This window comes from Thermobia domestica, chromosome 6 (genome assembly GCF_964235325.1).
Source record: "Thermobia domestica chromosome 6, izTheDome1.hap1.1, whole genome shotgun sequence".
In the NCBI taxonomy this organism is placed as follows: domain Eukaryota; kingdom Metazoa; phylum Arthropoda; class Insecta; order Zygentoma; family Lepismatidae; genus Thermobia; species Thermobia domestica.
In genome coordinates this window covers 168,825,551-168,843,324 of record NC_137459.1, presented here as the reverse complement: position 1 = coordinate 168,843,324, position 17,774 = coordinate 168,825,551, and the positions used below count along the sequence as shown (strand labels likewise).

At 37.1% G+C, this 17,774-nt stretch overlaps 1 protein-coding gene across 2 annotated transcripts in view; it reads left to right on the top strand.

Moving 5' to 3' along the window:
* The window catches only part of Plekhm1 (Pleckstrin homology and RUN domain containing M1), a 130,500-nt gene that overhangs the window by 109,053 nt on the left and 3,673 nt on the right, over window positions 1-17,774 (top strand). For both annotated transcript variants that reach the window (XM_081762354.1, XM_081762353.1), the window contains one exon: window positions 14,251-14,421. In XM_081762354.1, coding sequence (XP_081618480.1) covers window positions 14,251-14,421 — 171 coding nt within the window. The remainder of the gene's footprint in view (window positions 1-14,250; window positions 14,422-17,774) is intronic.

The window sequence follows — 17,774 nt, the reverse complement described above, 5'->3', positions numbered from 1 at the left end:
ATCAATGGAAATTAATTACTTAGTTTACGAAGACTTCATTCGTCCAACACAAGTGTAATATTTTACAGCAGTGTATGCTATTTGTGAGTAAGCATTTCTTATTTTAGTATGACTTTCAGCATCGAAGCGAATGAGAATGCCGACTGATTTTGCTTTTTTTTCTGGTTCTTTGTCGAAAACAAAGAAGATAACCAGATAAAGGACAGAGGTTAAAAGGAACGTTCAGATAGTGAGGTCAATGCATGCACCTTACAGATTTCGATGAATTAGATCTTGCTGTACTACAAACAAAAACGGGCCTGGAGCTTTTACTCGGAACGCAGACTATTGCAACATACGGTATTCTGCAGTTGGTAACTCTGTTTCCGAGAGATGTTTCGGTAGTAGTTTCACTTGTGGCCACTATCAACTCACCGTTTGTCGACCTATAGCAGTATCAGTCTGTGGGGGAGAGGGGACACTAGGGGACCAAGAATTTGAGCAAGGGGGCCTGCCCCCCAGTCTCTCCCATGGCTCCGCCACTGATTAGAAGCCAATACCTGCATTAAAACATATAAGGTCTTTCTTTGTTCATGTTTAGTCTTACGCTATACAATTTGGATGTCAGTGCTGGCAATGAATTCTATAGGAGGGCTCTATATTATACCTTAAGATTCATATACTACATTAAACTCCCTAGACTATTAGATTACTGTATGTAAGCGTAATTTTACACCTATAACCATAATCTTCAAACATTTAAGAGCGCATTCTGTTGACATATGGTCAGTAAAACACCCTACTTTCTTCACAATGGCCATGGACGCCCAGACTCGTTGGAATTGTAAGCATTCAATACAACGCATTACATCTTACCATAATATGTAATATTACATACCGATCACTACTTTTTTCAGTCTTATTAAAGAATGATAGTTAAGCGGATAATGCATCCATTTTTTGCAGAGGTAAGAATATCCATTAATTTTCACGAGAAATAAGTTAATATATACAGTGAATATATATATACAAATAAAACGAAAACAGTTGCTTCGAAGTAATTGTACGCCTTACTGCTGTACCGTGTCCATCACTTTTTGTCAGCTTGTACACTCCGCATCAAAAAAATTGCGACAGCTAACGCCGTGCAGTTAGGCTACCCAATACATACCTTATCCCATAATCGTGTCAGGTAAAGAGACCTCTCTCTCCTCTCCTTTCTTCTCTCCCATACTAAAATTAGCTAACAACATGGGCGCAATTCTTATTTCAAAATACACATGTGTTAGTTTCGATAAAATGAAATAACAAAACCAAGGCGAAACAAGATTCATAAGTTAATGTAGGGAGAAACCGAAACACAAACAATGAAAAAAGGAAACCAATAGGTGTCTATTACACAGATATTCAGAAATGAGGCAGAGAAAGAGAGAGAAAAGAGGAGAGGAGAAGGAAACAAAAAGGGAGAACAGATAAAAATGTGGAATTCAAACGTAGTAAGAAAAGAATCTAACATTATAAAGTTCCGTTTCCAGAAATCCAACAGTAATATACAAATAATGTTTGTTCTTACATTTTTTTCAGAACTATTCGAATATATAGAGGATGCTTTAAACATTCATTAAGTCACTTTCATAAAGGATAGCATACTCAATTTCCAGTAGAACTCTATAGATCTCCGACACATATCTAGGATAATGTCAAAAGTTTAACACACATGCTTTGTTTCCGCGTGGTTCGATTGCAAATTCGGTAGTGTTCATTGGACGTACTGATCCAAAATACAGCCTAATATACCCAGTAGTTAGCGTTGGTCATATCCTCCATTCCAGACTACTAATGCAAACTGGAAAAAAAAAGGAAAAGAAAAGAGAAAGAAAGAAAGAAAGAGAAAATTGAATGAGTGCTGTTTTACTGCTAAATTTCTATCAGAAATACCCTATATTAAAAGTCCAAACTGTATAGTAATGAAAAGTTACAAATGCCCGAAAGGAAAAGTTTGTGTTCCTCATAGATGTAGCAAGTTTCAAGTTTCAACGTGAATAAAACACATTCAATTATAGGAGGGAAACAAATTTTGTGTCGACCAAGTATAAATAAAAATCTTTCAAATAACCAAAGAGGTTACCATTTTCTAGTCTTTTCCGAAGATTTATCTGTTCCGATCATACAGCATCGATTTCCTCTCTTGCGGATATAACGTAATTTGCACAGATAGAATGAACATGCTACAGTTCAAACGGATCATCGTCTCAGTCGGATGATGTTGGTTAGGTTATAGACCACCACTGGGTCCAGGATTCAAACCCGTAATGACCCGTAGTGATCCAGTAATTCGTCTGAGACTCGGTAACCCAGAGGATAAACTAGAGATTTTACTTTCTCCCTTGTGTTTAAACAGTATTTCTGTCAGAGATTACCGGGACTAGATATGTTATCCCCAGAGCACGAAAACCACGACGCCGAAGTTCCCAGTTAGTTAGATTTTCTTGCTCCGTTTTAAGCTTGGAACACGCACACACACATGAAGTGCGTGTGTGTGTGTGTTTGAGGGGAGAAGTGAAAGAAACAAAAGACAAGATAGGGAAACGTCAAGAAAGAGAGAGAGAGAGAGGGGGGATGAATATAAATATGAAACATACTTATCATTACAGTTTATGATATAGAACGCACACACTGTTTATTCGAATTATCGCCAGTGATGCCTTGTAAGTTCTCCAATAGAAGATGAATTTCTGTTTGCAGCCATTATTTTATGCGAAAAAATAATACAACCTGAGGAGGAATCTAACCGAGATTTTCCATTTGGAAGTCTAGAACTTTACCACTCCATCACCGATTGCTTTACCCAAACTTGATTTAACAAATGGTGTAGTGCTTCTTTCTGAGAACGATAACACGTAAGTGTATACTGCAGATCAATGATGTGTTTGGAATGTCCTGGTAATTCAGTTGACCTTTCCCAACCAACATTCGTAAATCGTCTCTATCATGATACAGGTGTTTGCTTCCACATTCTTATGTATTGCTCGTCTAGTATGAGAAGTCGATTCTTCACGATCAGTTTGTGAAAAAAATCAACTTTGGCGTGAACTGGATTTGAACCTATGTTAGAAAGCTGTATTATTTAGAAGTTCATTACGTTACCCCTACGCCACCATACCACCTGTAAATGAAACCCAGATATTACTTGCAAGCCAGCCCTGTTTTTTTAACGAATCGACTTCTTTTTGTAAGGTTATTTACACCAAAGTGTATAACGAAATTCATTTATTCGACGACCTGGAGAGATATTAGTGTCCACTTATAAAGGAAATAGCATACAATCCTGGAAAAATTACAGAAATAAAAACATGTTATGCAGTAATTTCGGCATGCAAGTACAAAAGTACGCAAATAATAATAATAATCTATATTATAAAATTGAAAGGAACTATGTTTGTGGCTCCTAATCTCTTGAACCAACCGACCGATTTCGATCAAATTTTCAACATTGATAAGATTCGGGCCTGGGAAGCTTTTTTTAATCATTTCATTTTAAAGGTGGAATTTAGAGGAAGGAGGAGTGGAGATATATGAAAATATATAACGTAATAATAACTCTTGAACCACCAGACCGATCTCTATCAAACTTTCAAGATATATAAGGTTCCGATCTGGGACGACTTTTATCATTTCAGTTTGACGGTGTAACGTAGCCGCCGGAGAGAGGGATATATATATATATGTAAAAAAAATGAAAAAGAAGTGACTGTGACTGAGTAACGGAACATATTACTTTTCTTCTCAATTTAACCCAGGGAAACGGGTAATTGATAATAATAATAATAATAATAATAAACAACTATACTGTGAATGTGAACATTTATTACTATTATTGTTATTCACGTACTTTTGAACTTGCACCTCGAAATTACTACAAAATATGTTTTATTTCTGTAATTTTTCCTGGATTGTATGTTTTTCCTTTATTAGTGGGCACTAATTCCTCTCTAGGTCGTCGAATAAATGAATTTCGTTGTGCATTTTGGTGCAAATAATCCTACAGGAAGAAGCCGGTTCCGTTCCAAAGATCAGGGCTAAAGTAAATAATATTTTGCTTTAAATTTAAGGTGACATGATAGTGTAGGGGTAACGTAATGGCCTTATGAGTAATACAGCTACCTAACATAGGTTCAAATCCTGTTCACGCCAAAGTTGATTTTTTTGCAAAGTGATTGTGAAGAATCGACTTATTATACTGGACAAGCAATACTTAAAAATGAAAAAGCAAACACCTGTATCATGATAGAGACGATTTACGTATGTTGGTTGGGAAAGGGCAATTGAATTACCAGGACATTCCAAAGACATCACTGATCTGCAGTATACACTTTTCATGTTATCGTTCTCAGAAAGAAGCACTACACCATTTGTTAAATAAACTTTGGGTAAAGCAATCGGTGGTGTAGTGGTAAAGTGCTAGAGTTCCAAATCAAAAATTCCGGTTCGTTTCCCCCTCAGGTAGTATTATTTTTTCGCATAAAATAATGGCTGCGAACAGAGATTCATCTTCTATTGGAGAACTTGCAAGGCATCACTGGCGATAATTCGAATAAACAGTGTATGCGTTCTATATCATACACTGTTATGGTAAGCATGTTTCATATTTGTATTCGCCCCCCTCTCTCTCTTTCCTGACGGTGGCTCAGTGGTAGAGCGTTTACCTCTGGTGCTTGGGGTCCCGTGTTCGATCCCAGCGCCGCCAAGTGAACCTTGTGGTGGACAAACACCGTGTGCGTGGGTTTCCTCGGGGTTCTCCCGTTTCCCCCCACTTTCTTCATTCCACCATTTCATTCATTACTCATCACTGTCTCCTTTAGTCTAGCCGGCATAACCGTGGGACGTAAAACTCAAAGATTTTTGGATAATCGGAACAGATGAATCTTCGGAAAAGACTAGAAAATTGTAATCTCTTTGGTTATTTGAAACGAAAATTTTATTTATACTAGCTCGACACAAATTTTTTTTCCCTCCTATAATTGAATGTGTTTTATTCACGTTAAACTTTGAAACATGCTACATCTATAAGGAACATAAAGTTTTCCTTTCGAACATTTGTAACTTTTCATTACTATACAGTATGGACTTTTAATATAGGGTATTTCTGATAGAAATTTAGCAGTAAAATAGCACTCATTCAATTTTCTCTTTCTTTCTTTCTCTTCACTTTTCGGGTTTTTCTTTTTCTTTTTCTTCAGTTGCATTAGTAGTCTGAAATGGAGGATATGAACAATGCTACCTACTGGGTTATTAGGCTGTATTTTGGATCAGTACATCCAATGAACACTACCGAATTTGCAATCGAACCACGCGGAAACAAAGCATGTGTGTTAAACTTTTGACATCCTATGTGTGTGTCGGAGATCTAGAGTTCTACTGGAAATTGAGTATGCTATTTTTTATGAAAGTGACTTAGTGAATGTTTAAAGCATCCTCTATATATTCGAATACTTCTAAAAAGTATGTAAGAAACAAACGTTATTTCTATATTACTGTTGGTTTTCTGGAAACGGAACTTTATAATGCTAGGTTTTTTCTTACTACGTTTGAATTCCACATTTTTATCTGTTCTCTCTTTTTGTTTCCTTCTTCTCTCATCTTTCTCTCTCTCTCTCTCTCTCTCTCTCTCTCTCTCTCTCTCTCTCTCTCTCTGCGCCTCATTTTTGAATCTCTGTGTAATAGACACCTATTGGTTTAAATTTTTCATTATTTGTGTGTTTCAGTTTCCTCCTACATCAACTTATGAATCTAGTTTCGTCTCTGTTTTGTTATTTCATTTTATCGAAACTAATACATGTGTATTTTGAAATAAGAATTGCGCCCATGTTGTTAGCTAATTTTAGTATGAAAGAAGAAAGGAGGAGAGAGAGGGCTCTCTCTATCTGACACGATTATGGGATAAGAAGGTGTATATTGGGTGGCCTAACTGGACGGCGTTAGCTGTAATTTTTTTGATGCGGAGTGTACCGAACTTTTTATTTTATTTATTTATTTATTTTGTATTTTGCGTTATTTTATCACTTTACATATTTCACTGTAAGTATTGACCGTATTGTACCTTGCAGCTTGATCAATAGAATATATTATATCAGAACTCAGCTTTTCTGTCTTGTTATCTGTTTACACCCTACATTGATATAATATATTTGTCTGTGAGGATTATTAATTCTCGAGAAGTTAGTATAAAATCCTTTAGACAACTGAAATTTGATAAACACAATATGAAGAATTTCACTAACGAAGAAACAGCTTAACTGTCATCGAAAAACTACGAGGATGAAATTGTAAAATAAACATAATGATTAAAATGTACTAAAGTGTTTTTTCCTTTTAAAAAGCACAGAAAAATGATTGTATATTTTCTGTTGCTTTGGTATTTCCTTGTAAACGAAGTCATAATAATTGTAATTCATTTTTAGTATTATTCATCTGCTAGTGGTTTGCTACCTCTTAATTATCCTTTTGGATTATAAAACAATAGAGTGCTTTTTCCTATCGTTGGCCAATATTTCCAACAATAGGATATTACAGATAGCATAAAACGTACTTTAAGCTAAGAAAATTGGTCCTATTATCACTAATGCGCTGACTTAGTATATCTAACATATTTATAAAGAAATCTGCAGTTCAGAACTCTCGCCAGATCGTGTCATCATCAGTAGGGGAAGGCTGACGTGGACAACGATAATTCGTGCTGCCGTACTAGGGTAAAAATAGGTCACAGTTTTTGTCCAAATTTCTGCTTTGAAAAGTTAAGATACGGCTTAAATTCGCAACCTGAAAAAACTCACTTTCAAGGCATTTCGTCATATTTTGTGCTGTTTAAAGTTATATAGGTTTCTCACTTTGAACATTGCTCCTCAGATATATATCCCACCTTCTCACATCAACCTGAGGTCTTGTGAATCTCAATTAAGGAGGTCTGTACCTCTTTCCTCAAAATGCTCTGAATCGACTTTTCCTCTGTATAATAACATTGGAATTATTTTTTCACACTCAGTTAGCAATTAATCAATCGTTACAAGAATTTGTATGGAGTCGGGTCAATAATAAAGGACGGATTTATAATTTTACTACAAGCCTTCAATTAAGTAGTCCAATTTATCATTCTTTTTTCACTTGAATATTTGCAACAACGTGGCATGTGTTTCTCTCTCTTTCAACAGTATGTAAGGAATTCGAGCAAGCCATTTAAAACAATTTATAATCCCTGTCCATATCACAGCTGTGGTAATGATATTTGTACTACCCTCGTCTTATTCAAGAAGGACAAATTTATGACACTGGAAAGGAGGAGTTGGAATATTTGTTGTTTTTGCTGAAATCTCACTGTTCCAGTGTATTCGTTCAGTATACCACTTTAGTGAAGTTTTGTGCTTGCTTCCAAACTAGAAGGAGTCTCTTGCATCTCAAGTATTTCAAGGTCTTATACTTGAATTATAAAATTATAAATTATGTTTTGTAATTATTAAAATTCTGAGTTACCTAATGACACGTACAAGATCAATTTTATGTGTGTACTAATAATAATAAGGTTTGGATATTCGTAACTTAGGGGAAATGTGTGGTCACCACATCGGCTCCTCTTCGACAGTAATGTTTTCTTTCTTTCAAACACTTCTTCACTTTTCTTTAGACGTTTTTTCAACGCCACACTGCCAGTACTATCTGGATTTTCACAACAGAGTGCTGACCAGGCTAAGGGCTGTTGAACTTAGGTGACCTCACAGGAATCAGTAAACCAGTGTCGACAGCATAGTAGAATAATAATAAAATCCAGTTTTCACTTTGACAGTTTTTATGGTGTTCTAGAATGTTTATGCTAAATTACTGCTAATATAAATATCCGTTATCTATATGAGAGAAACTTAAAATAAACTTCTCTTTTTAAAAATAATCGTTACACAAATATATTTCCCTGTGATGAACAGTTTTTCGTTATTGATCCAGCATCATGAGACAGTTGGGGATTGACAATGGAAGATGAAGTGCTGACAACAGATTGCCCAATTAGAAAAGCATACTTTTAGGAGAAATTGAGCTGTAGTATCAGGGATTCGTTTACTACACAACAAGAAATAAACACGTATACTTTTAGTGTAGATCATACAAATGCAACATTCTTATTATTATAACTTTCTTCGAAATAGGAGGATTATGTGGTATAGATATACGCTGGTTGACAATTGCTAGAGAGCAAACATATTTTCAGCCATATTTTTTAAAACACACTCAGGAAACACTAAGCAACCAATATGAGTACGGATACTATGTCATCTGTATTGACCAAATATGGCAGAAAGTTTCCATCATGGACAGAAACAGGACGTGGGAAACAAAACAAAAACTCTTGGAGAGCGCTATAGAGTGATAACATGAAATGCCAGTTGTCATGAATACGGAGCTGTTCTGAGCAAATCACTAAGGTGTATGACCACCTCGGATATCAGTTCATGCTGTATATGTGTTTATATGTTGTCCCATTCCACCCTGAAGGTAGTTTTTAAATCCTGAAGGATCAAAGGTGGTGGACTCCTCTGTGTAACCCGTCGTCCAAGTGCATTCCACAAATGCCCAATGAGATTCAGATCAGGGAATATGGTGGCCAGTCCATTTGGTAGAAATTCTCACGCCCCATGGTCTCTTCAACTTCGTTTTCAATAGGAATTCCAGTATTGAATGAGTGCTATTTTCCAACCGTTTGTATTGAAGTCGCACCTAGAAAAATATTCTGAAATCATCTCTGACGTGAGATACTTACCAAATGGTTATAACAAAATTTCATGAGCTCCTTCGTGGCTAAGGGGTTAGCGTATGCGCCTTTGGCGTGGGAAACGTGGGTTCGATTCCCGGCCGGAGCTCATATGGTTCGGATTCCACGTTAATCATTAGGTCCAGGTCTCATATAGCCTCGTTGCTGAAACTGTTATATTATTTATTAAATAGTATGGTCAGAATTTGTCTTTTATTTATTTTGATATATCTTGGAAATTTTTCTTTTTCCCACAATTAAGATATATTGTGTGGATATGCGCAGTTCGGCAATAAGGTTTTTATTTTTATTTATTTTATTTATTTATTTATTTATTTATTTATTTATTTATTTATTTTTGCAACCAGAGGAAGCAACCCATCACACAAATGACAAAGTCTCGCGAGCGCATATGTCTGTCGAGTCAATGGAGCAGTTGCAACACCCTTCGGCCAGCAGTCGAGCAGTGAATTTTAACAGTGCCACACGCTGCGTAGGAATTTGATCGTATTTTCAGCATGTAGCAGAGGGCTACAATTAATTTTTTGTACTGAAATTGGGAAAATCGTCATGGGAACATTTAGCTTGCTACAGCATTCTTACCAGCAGTAAGCATTGTCAAGAACAAGCACATGGCACAAATGCTTTCATGAGAACAGGTAATTTTTGAAGAGAGATGAGAGAAGACAGTCAAGGCCAACCAGGTTCGCATGCAGAAGTCACGAGTTAAGTCTTCATTGGTTGCTTCTTTGCAAAATGTTTTTCATTAACCACAGATTTGTACCAGATCAGTGGACCATCATGGAAGCTTTTATCCTGAGGGCATGAAGCGATTTCTCCAGGAAATTATTGTGTCAAACCACAATCAATCAGCTCCAGTAGTTGAAATCTTCCCCACGCCAATGCCTCCTCACACAACTGCAACATTTTAAGGAAGTGTTTGGTCTTCGGACAGGTCACTGTCATCGTCCATCCTCTATACTTACCAGATTTAGCTCCAGTGGAGTACATTCTGTTCCCCATGTTAAACTCCACCTTAAGAACAAGTTCAAAGACATTGAGGCAATGAAGACGGTTGTGACGAAGCAACTGAAGGGCATCCAAGAACATGACTTTTCCGACAGCCTCCGGTTGTAGTAGAGAGTCAAATTGTTAATCGGAAAAGAAGGTGACTACGTAGGAGGCTGAAGGGATGGTAATCCTGATGGTAATAGTTTTCTCTTTGTGAAATCAGTCCTGGAAATTTATTGCTGTACTATACATCATTTTTAACAGTAGTAAAGCGTTTCTGGTTAAAGGGATAACATGTACGAATGGGAATGCTATTCCTTATGGAAATGGTACGGTATCTTTAAACACTAGATATAGTTAAGTACGATATACGAGGGGAGAATAGAAAACTATCCTCATCGGAGCTAGAGATGATCTAGTTATCTGCAATTTGGTCCACGGAAGCATCCTTTTCTACATATTCATCTCGTGTTGCCTTGGATTTTTCGCATCTATGGAGCAGTCCATTAATACCATCTACATAAAAGTCTGCTGAGTTGAATGAAAATCAGGCTTCCATTGCATTAATGAACACCTCTGCAAATGCCTACCCCGCAAATGTTTTATCATATTTGGGAAGAGGAAGTAATTGTACGGAACTAGATTGGGTGAAAATAGTGGGCAGGAACAAAGGTTTGTAGCCACATTGGCAGACAAAAGTGAATGTTTCTGCTGTTTTGGTGTGGCGGTGCATTGCTCGCTAGCAGCAACATACTTTTCGAGACCAAACTCCGTATATTTGCATTGATATTGTCCTTAACTTTTGCTGCAGTTTCTTAGAGTGATATGTTCCTGTGACGATAGCGTCTTTATGTTAGTAATCAATCAAGATCACACCTTTATGATCCCAGAACATGAGTATGACCTTGTGGGATGAACGCCGCACTTGAATCTATATTAGGGTGACGAACGACGTATGTTTCCACATTTTACAGATTTCTTTGGTTTCAGTGTCAAATACCCAGCATTCATCCGTAGTCACCAATCTGTTTACAAAATCAACCTTGTCCTTGTAGTATAGATCTGAACTGATTTGTGCACATTGCACACGTTACTGCTTTTGAAAAGCTGGGGAAAATTCAACAATTTGAAACAATTGGGTAAACTACTTTGCTGCCACGTAGCTCATATGCAGAATGCCTTGAAATATATATGAACGGACCCTCTAGTAATGTTGTCCTGCGTAGGTAAACAACAAATAGACACACGTCTGTTTTTGAGTACTAGCTGCTTAACTGTTACCACCACATTTGGGTCTGTAACCGTGAGAGTCGACCTTCTCTTGGATCATCCTGTAGACATATGTAGTCTGTTTTCCAGCATTTCACTGTCATAAAATAGGCATTCGTCATCATATACAGCTGCCATCTCTTCATATATCATTTCTGTCCATTTTCCTTGAAGAGGGAGGAACTTAGTCATAGTTCGGCATTCAATTTTGTCCAACATGCTGCCGTCGTTTAGTTAGTCCGGTTGTAACATCAATTCAACAGAACTTGTAAAGAAAGAAATTAATACATACATTATTAGTGAGATACCAACCTATCATTGTGCAGATTTTTACGTCACTAGCGCATCTCTTATCACGGCAGGGGTAATAACTTTCTCGCCAATCATCGTACATAAAATATTAGCGAAAGTGTATGAATCATATAGAAAACGTTTATATACGAGCGTTTCCGTATTGTATCGTTCTTTTATTTGTTGGAGGTTTTAATTCTTTCTGTAAGAATGGAATATAAATTTATATTTATATAGTCATAGCCTACAGTTTATGTAAAACTGTTTTGTATTAAAACTATACTGTTTAAATTGGAATAAAAAGATCGTGCGTGGTCTTGTTTTACTTCTGTTTTTCTTCCGTGGACGTATTTTAGAAATCATACCCGCTCTTTTGTCTGTGTTTTCAAGGTTTAGAATGACATCCTGGTGGCATTTCAGTCATTACACGATAACTGCTGCTACTACGGATGTAGACTTGTTAACGCTCCATCGTTGTGTGTGGAGAATAAACTAGAAAAGGCTTTGTGTAAGACAACATCAGAGCAGTTCTGCAATCCTGTAAAACATTAATTAAAATTTAACATTAATACGAAGTTGGACTTTAAACTTTCAGGTAGAATGCTACACTATTTCACGATGTAATGAATGTAATATACTATATAGGCGAGTAGTACTTAATTAAAACTTGTCATTGAGTGTTATATTGTTTAAAAACTGATATGTACAGTCCGCGGCTTAAAAATCGTTACAAAAATTCTAAGTCCAAATTAATAACAAACTCTTGCCCCGTTTTCTTATGCATCCAGAATTACATGTCTTAATCGATTAGTTGCTTCTAGTATTCAATCCAGCACATCCCCCTCCTCCACTTCTCCTTGTCTAAAGCGGTATGTGTGACGTAGTACACTCTTTCCTTTCAGATGAGAAAAAACAGGAATCAAATTTACAACGTTTTAGCTCTTGTCTTTTTCATTCGTTTGTTTCGAAATATCTTTTAAGAGCCTAAAGAAAAAGTCACACAATGTCCCATACCTTCATAAACACCTTTATTTTCATTCTTTCCGTTTCAAAGAGTGCAAGCTAGTAAGATGCTCCCTAAGAAATCCATGGAAATTGCCAATAATGGCATTTAGTTTTGTGCTTCCTAAAGTCTGTCATGCACGCACAGTGCTCTAAGACATCTACTGACAGGAATGAGTGTTCCCGGGTTCGATTCCCGGCGGGAGCTCATGTGGTTCGGATTCCACATTAATCAGTAGGTCCCGTCTCATGTACCCTCGCTGCTGAAATGGACGTTAAACTCAAACAATCAAAGAAATGTGTGTTATTCAATAATTAAATTCATTTCTCTTCAGTAATATCAAGCTAATATTCCAGGGACGTCATTTGGGTAGGACAGGAGGGTGTAATCTTCCCTCCCTTGAGCTTCATAAATACATATTGTTCGATCAAATGTATAATAATACAGTAATAAAAAAAGTGAAAATCTCTGTCGGCGGAGAATCCCCCCCCCCCTCCCGAATAAAATCTAAAATGACGATGATTTTAGCAACAAACCTATAGAGTTACGATAGCACATTGCTAGAGAGCTTACATTTGGTTTCAAGAGTCGAAGGTTTGATCTCAAGTCATATGAGCTCATATCGGACGACATTGAGAGAGAGAGAGAGAGAGATTCAAATATGGACAGTATGAAATGGCTCCAAAACAGTAAATAAACACAGGCGACTGCCGCGTTTCCTTTTGGCCCGGAGTTAAAATATGTGAGACCATTGACCCAACTTGTAGTGCTTCACAAGTTGATGGATGTGCTACCGAATGGTTTCTCCACACACTGAATTGTAGTGCCAGTTCTTCTTTGTACATGTGTTGGTCTTCCGGCACGTGATGTTTTCGGGTGTTTCGTCATCGTCCTTAAACTTGTTAAACCATCGCTGCAATGTTCGCGTCGTCACGACACCCTCACCAAAGGCCTGGCATATCTTCTGTCCCGCTACAGCGGCGTTTGACCTCCATTTGAAATCGTTCAGCATACATGCTCTTATGACGCTCTGTGGATGTCCCATGTTCCCTCTGTCTTGACGCAAGTTCACGGTGTGTCTGAATTGCCACAACCAGGTAGTATGTTGGATATACCCACACCAACAACTGACGTTCGCCGTATCTCCACTCGGATTCAACTCACGTTGTGAGGTCCAATTGAACACAGACTTCCACGAAAAGGGACAGAACTTTCTTGATTACCTTTATAGTTATGCACAAAAGTATAGCGTTTGGTCCCGGGCAGTAGTTCTTGATTAAGCATAATAAAAACTATCTTGAATATAATTTATAGATAATAATAATAATAATAATAAGCTAAAATAGTGTTTTTAGTTTTCCAGAAGAAAACCAAAATTTTCCTTTCTTTCAGGCCTCAAAAACACTAGCAGCAACACTTTTTTTGGCCTTGCACATTGTAGCTGGCCCCCCCTCAAAAACGACGGTCCCCCCTACACAAACCTGCTGGCTACACCCCTGTGTATTTATGAAGCTCAAGGGAGGAGAATTATACTCTCCTGTCCTACCCAAATGACACCCCTGAAACATTTGCTTGAAATTACTAAAAAGAAATGAAATTAATAATTGAATAACATTAATTTCTGTCACTAGTTTTTGGAGCTTTGCGTCCGGTGGACAAACACCATGTTCGTGGGTTTTCTCGGGGTTCTACCACTTTCTTCATTCCACCATTTCACTCATATCTCATCATCACCGTCTCCTTTAGCCTAACCGGCATAACCGTAGGAAGTTAAACTTAAAGATTTCATTTCATTTTATTATCATTATTATTATTATTATTATTATTATTATTATTATTATTATTATTATTATTATTATTATTATTAATAATAATAATATTATTAATATTGTCACTTTTTCAGGATTTGCTGCAGATACCAACTGGTGCTCTAGCTCAGTTGCTTCAGAAAGTTGTTGGATTCGCACGTAATCATGTTCTAAAGTGTTGGCTTTGTAGTCAAAAAGGATTCATCTGTGAGATCTGCAACAATCCTAAAGCTATTTACCCATTTGATACGGATACCACATACAGGGTATGTATGCTCTAATATTTTGCGCATGATGGACATTTCATGCGAACAAAGAGTTGTCTCTAGATGTAGAATTTCTGTATGTCAGCGTTCTTTCACTTTTTATCAACAGATAGTTCTCAAAATAATCGAAACACTCAGGTGCTGCAACATGCTATCGTTATGAGTTAGTAACACAAATCGTTAATGTACGACGACTGTTTTGTGTTAGTGCTGTGTTGGTTGATAATGAGTTGTACGCAAGGCAATGTCGTACGGATTTATATGTACAATAGACCAGACACTGGTCGTGTAAAATGGGAAACCTTTTCCGAAATTTCTCCATGTTTTCAGCAACAAGCAGTATTACGTTCATACAAAGAACTACTATCAGTGGTTTGTGAACATTTTAGGTGACAAAGCATCACCCATGGTACAGTTGTTATTCCCAATAACGGTGCAGCTTTCCAAGATGCCAGTGCGCCAGCACACACAGACAGATGTGTTGAGACATGATTTGAGAGATATCAAGATGAACTTCACCTCCTGTGGCCCGCTGAATCCTTCAAGTTGAACATTATGCAATACATATGGTCAGTTTTAGAGCTGCGATTTCACTGCAGATTTCCTATTACATTATCACCAACAAAACTGACTGCTGTAATGACGAGTGGTACACAATTCATCTGGAGACTGCTCACACGTTATATGCCTCAATTCCACGACAAATACAAGCGATACAATAAGCCAAAAATAACCCAAAGCCATGTTAAGCAGGCAATTTCAACTTTGTTAAAATGTTTTCATTTTGATAACTATCTGTATTTATGTATAATCGAGTTCTTTTGATACCTTTTTTTTTTTTTTTTAATGGATAACTAGATGTCCTTTAAAGACAACATCACATAGTATGTATCATTGAAATAATGGAAGGGAATAACTTCTATTTTCAGCACAGGGACTATATAAAGTAATATTTCTCCTTTCCAGCAACATATGTGATTTACGTATGATAGACTCCCAAATTCCCATGCTCCGGACTGCGTATTTCCTACCCTTTAACATAGTATTCCACTGCAGTTTCATGGTATTTTGTTGATCGTATTATTACTGCTAGACCTACAGTCATATGGGATCCAAACCAAGGAATCCAGTAGCAGTGCAACGTTCCTTCAAATCTTAGATTTCCGTCATGGGACCTTCATTGTTGAGGCATACGATTAGATTACTCGGATCACCGTATCAAAATCATTTTCAAAAGTAGTAATTTTGAAGACTGATGGGTGGTATGAGTAATGGCAAAGCACTTACATTTATTCTTTCCCAAAATGTTTCACTATACAGGCAACAGTGCCTTCAGACTTGGTGGTGATTATGTATGATCTGTCGGATTCAGTTTTTCGTGTTAAATTATGAATTTTTAAAATAGGGACAAGTTAGCCGGCAAATAAATACTGCGCTTTACAGCAGTTATTTCAAACTGGCCGCTGTATGACGTTGGATCACTCTCATTTAATTCCCTACACGGACAAACAGGAAGACCCAAGGAGGGAAGAAAAGTTGACAGTGCACAAGTAGTGTTGACTTCACAAGTGATTACTTGCGGAACCATCGATATTGTTGTTTGTCACTGCTGCCATTTTCCACGTTATTTTCCTTGGTCTGCTTGTCGTGTGGATTCGTTCGGAATGCAACAAGCAAACCATGCCGTCAGAGAACTCACTTCTAGAATCACTTCTAGAATCTGATTCCACTGAGGGAGGATTGCTTCATCCTAAGAACAACGCATGCAGTATTTTTATCATTTCATAATAATAATTGTCCGATATATTTATTCCTGTACAGTCTTCATTTTGTGTGTGCGTGTTATTGGAGTATGTTTCAAAGTTGAATATTTCGTAAGAGCAGCTCTCTCAAGTAAGTTGTCACGTCGGTAGTAATTCACACGTCGATGCGCTAAACTTCACATGCAAGATGTTTTAAGTTGAGGGTGCGAGAGCAATTTACCTTCCACTATTATTATTATTATTATTATTATTATTATTATTATTATTATTATTCACATTCCCCTATGCTATGTGAAGATGGCAAGGGGCAAATAATACCAAGTGTCAACCGTAGCAATACATTTTGTCTCTGCCCTCCAAATCCACATGATTTTATACATTATTTATTTTATTCAAATTCGAAAATGTTAGTGAATCCTTTGACTTCACCATATGGTCTGATTCTTTTGTTCCAACTTCTTTGTATATACAGGGTGCTAATGTGCACGATTGATAATGTGTGAGAAGTTAATCTACTCATAGAAACAAGAAAAAAAAATCCAATAAAGATTTCCTTGGAATCGCGTAGTTTCAGAGTTACAAGATGCCAAAAGCGTGGAAGAATGAACTTTGGAGATGAATATCTCCGAAGCTATTATACACTGAATTGCGGCGTCATGTTATCATCTTAGACTTCTAATCTGCTCTATCCAAAAATGCATGATTCAGAATCTTTCATTGATGGTTCAAGGGATTTCCCCACAGGAAGTAAGCCATTCCTGGATATTACATTAGGATAGGTGGGTCCTGTTTATGGCGTATGAAACGACGTTCCAGTAGGCAACAAAGATTCATTGACAGAACATCAACATCTTGATCAGAATCAAGATGGCAGAGGTTTTTTGGCGTGTTGTGTATGGTTGCATATCTACAGAAGGGAGTGATTGTAGTGGATAAAATTAAACAATGTCTTTGGTTTTATAACACACGATCATCATTCCTTATGGGCTAAAATAGACACATATTTATGATATTTAATGATTGTGAATAAATTAAATTGTGTAAAATACGCATATTTACAATGGACTACTCTACGTCTGAGCTGGCAGACATATAACTTATCTATGGACAGGCACAAGGTAACAGGTGGGAAGCAAAGCGCTTGTACAGACAACGAGTCCTGAGTCGGAAGTTACCGTCACAGGTACTTTTTTCAACAACTTGATGTTTGCCTTCGAGAAAGACATGTTCTTTTCTTTCTACTTTGACTGAAAGATGAATGACCTCGTACAATGCATACAGATTATTTTGAAGTGAATGTGTTTGTTTCAATAGCGGCACGTCTTGATGCTAGTACAAGTGCTGTAGGCCGGGTGGTAAAGACTCTGTATGTCAATGTTTGGCGCATCCTCAATAAGGAAGAGATGCATCCATTCAAGCTGTGTACACAGTGCAGTGTTTATCACAGGAAGACTTTCCTATCGTCAGGCATTTTGGCAGTGGTTTTTAAATTATGCCACAGCATATTCGTAATTTAAATTATGTGATAAGATGAAACGTCTAGTGTACGAAACATCTACTGCAACACACGAGAATCTCATTGGTCATGTC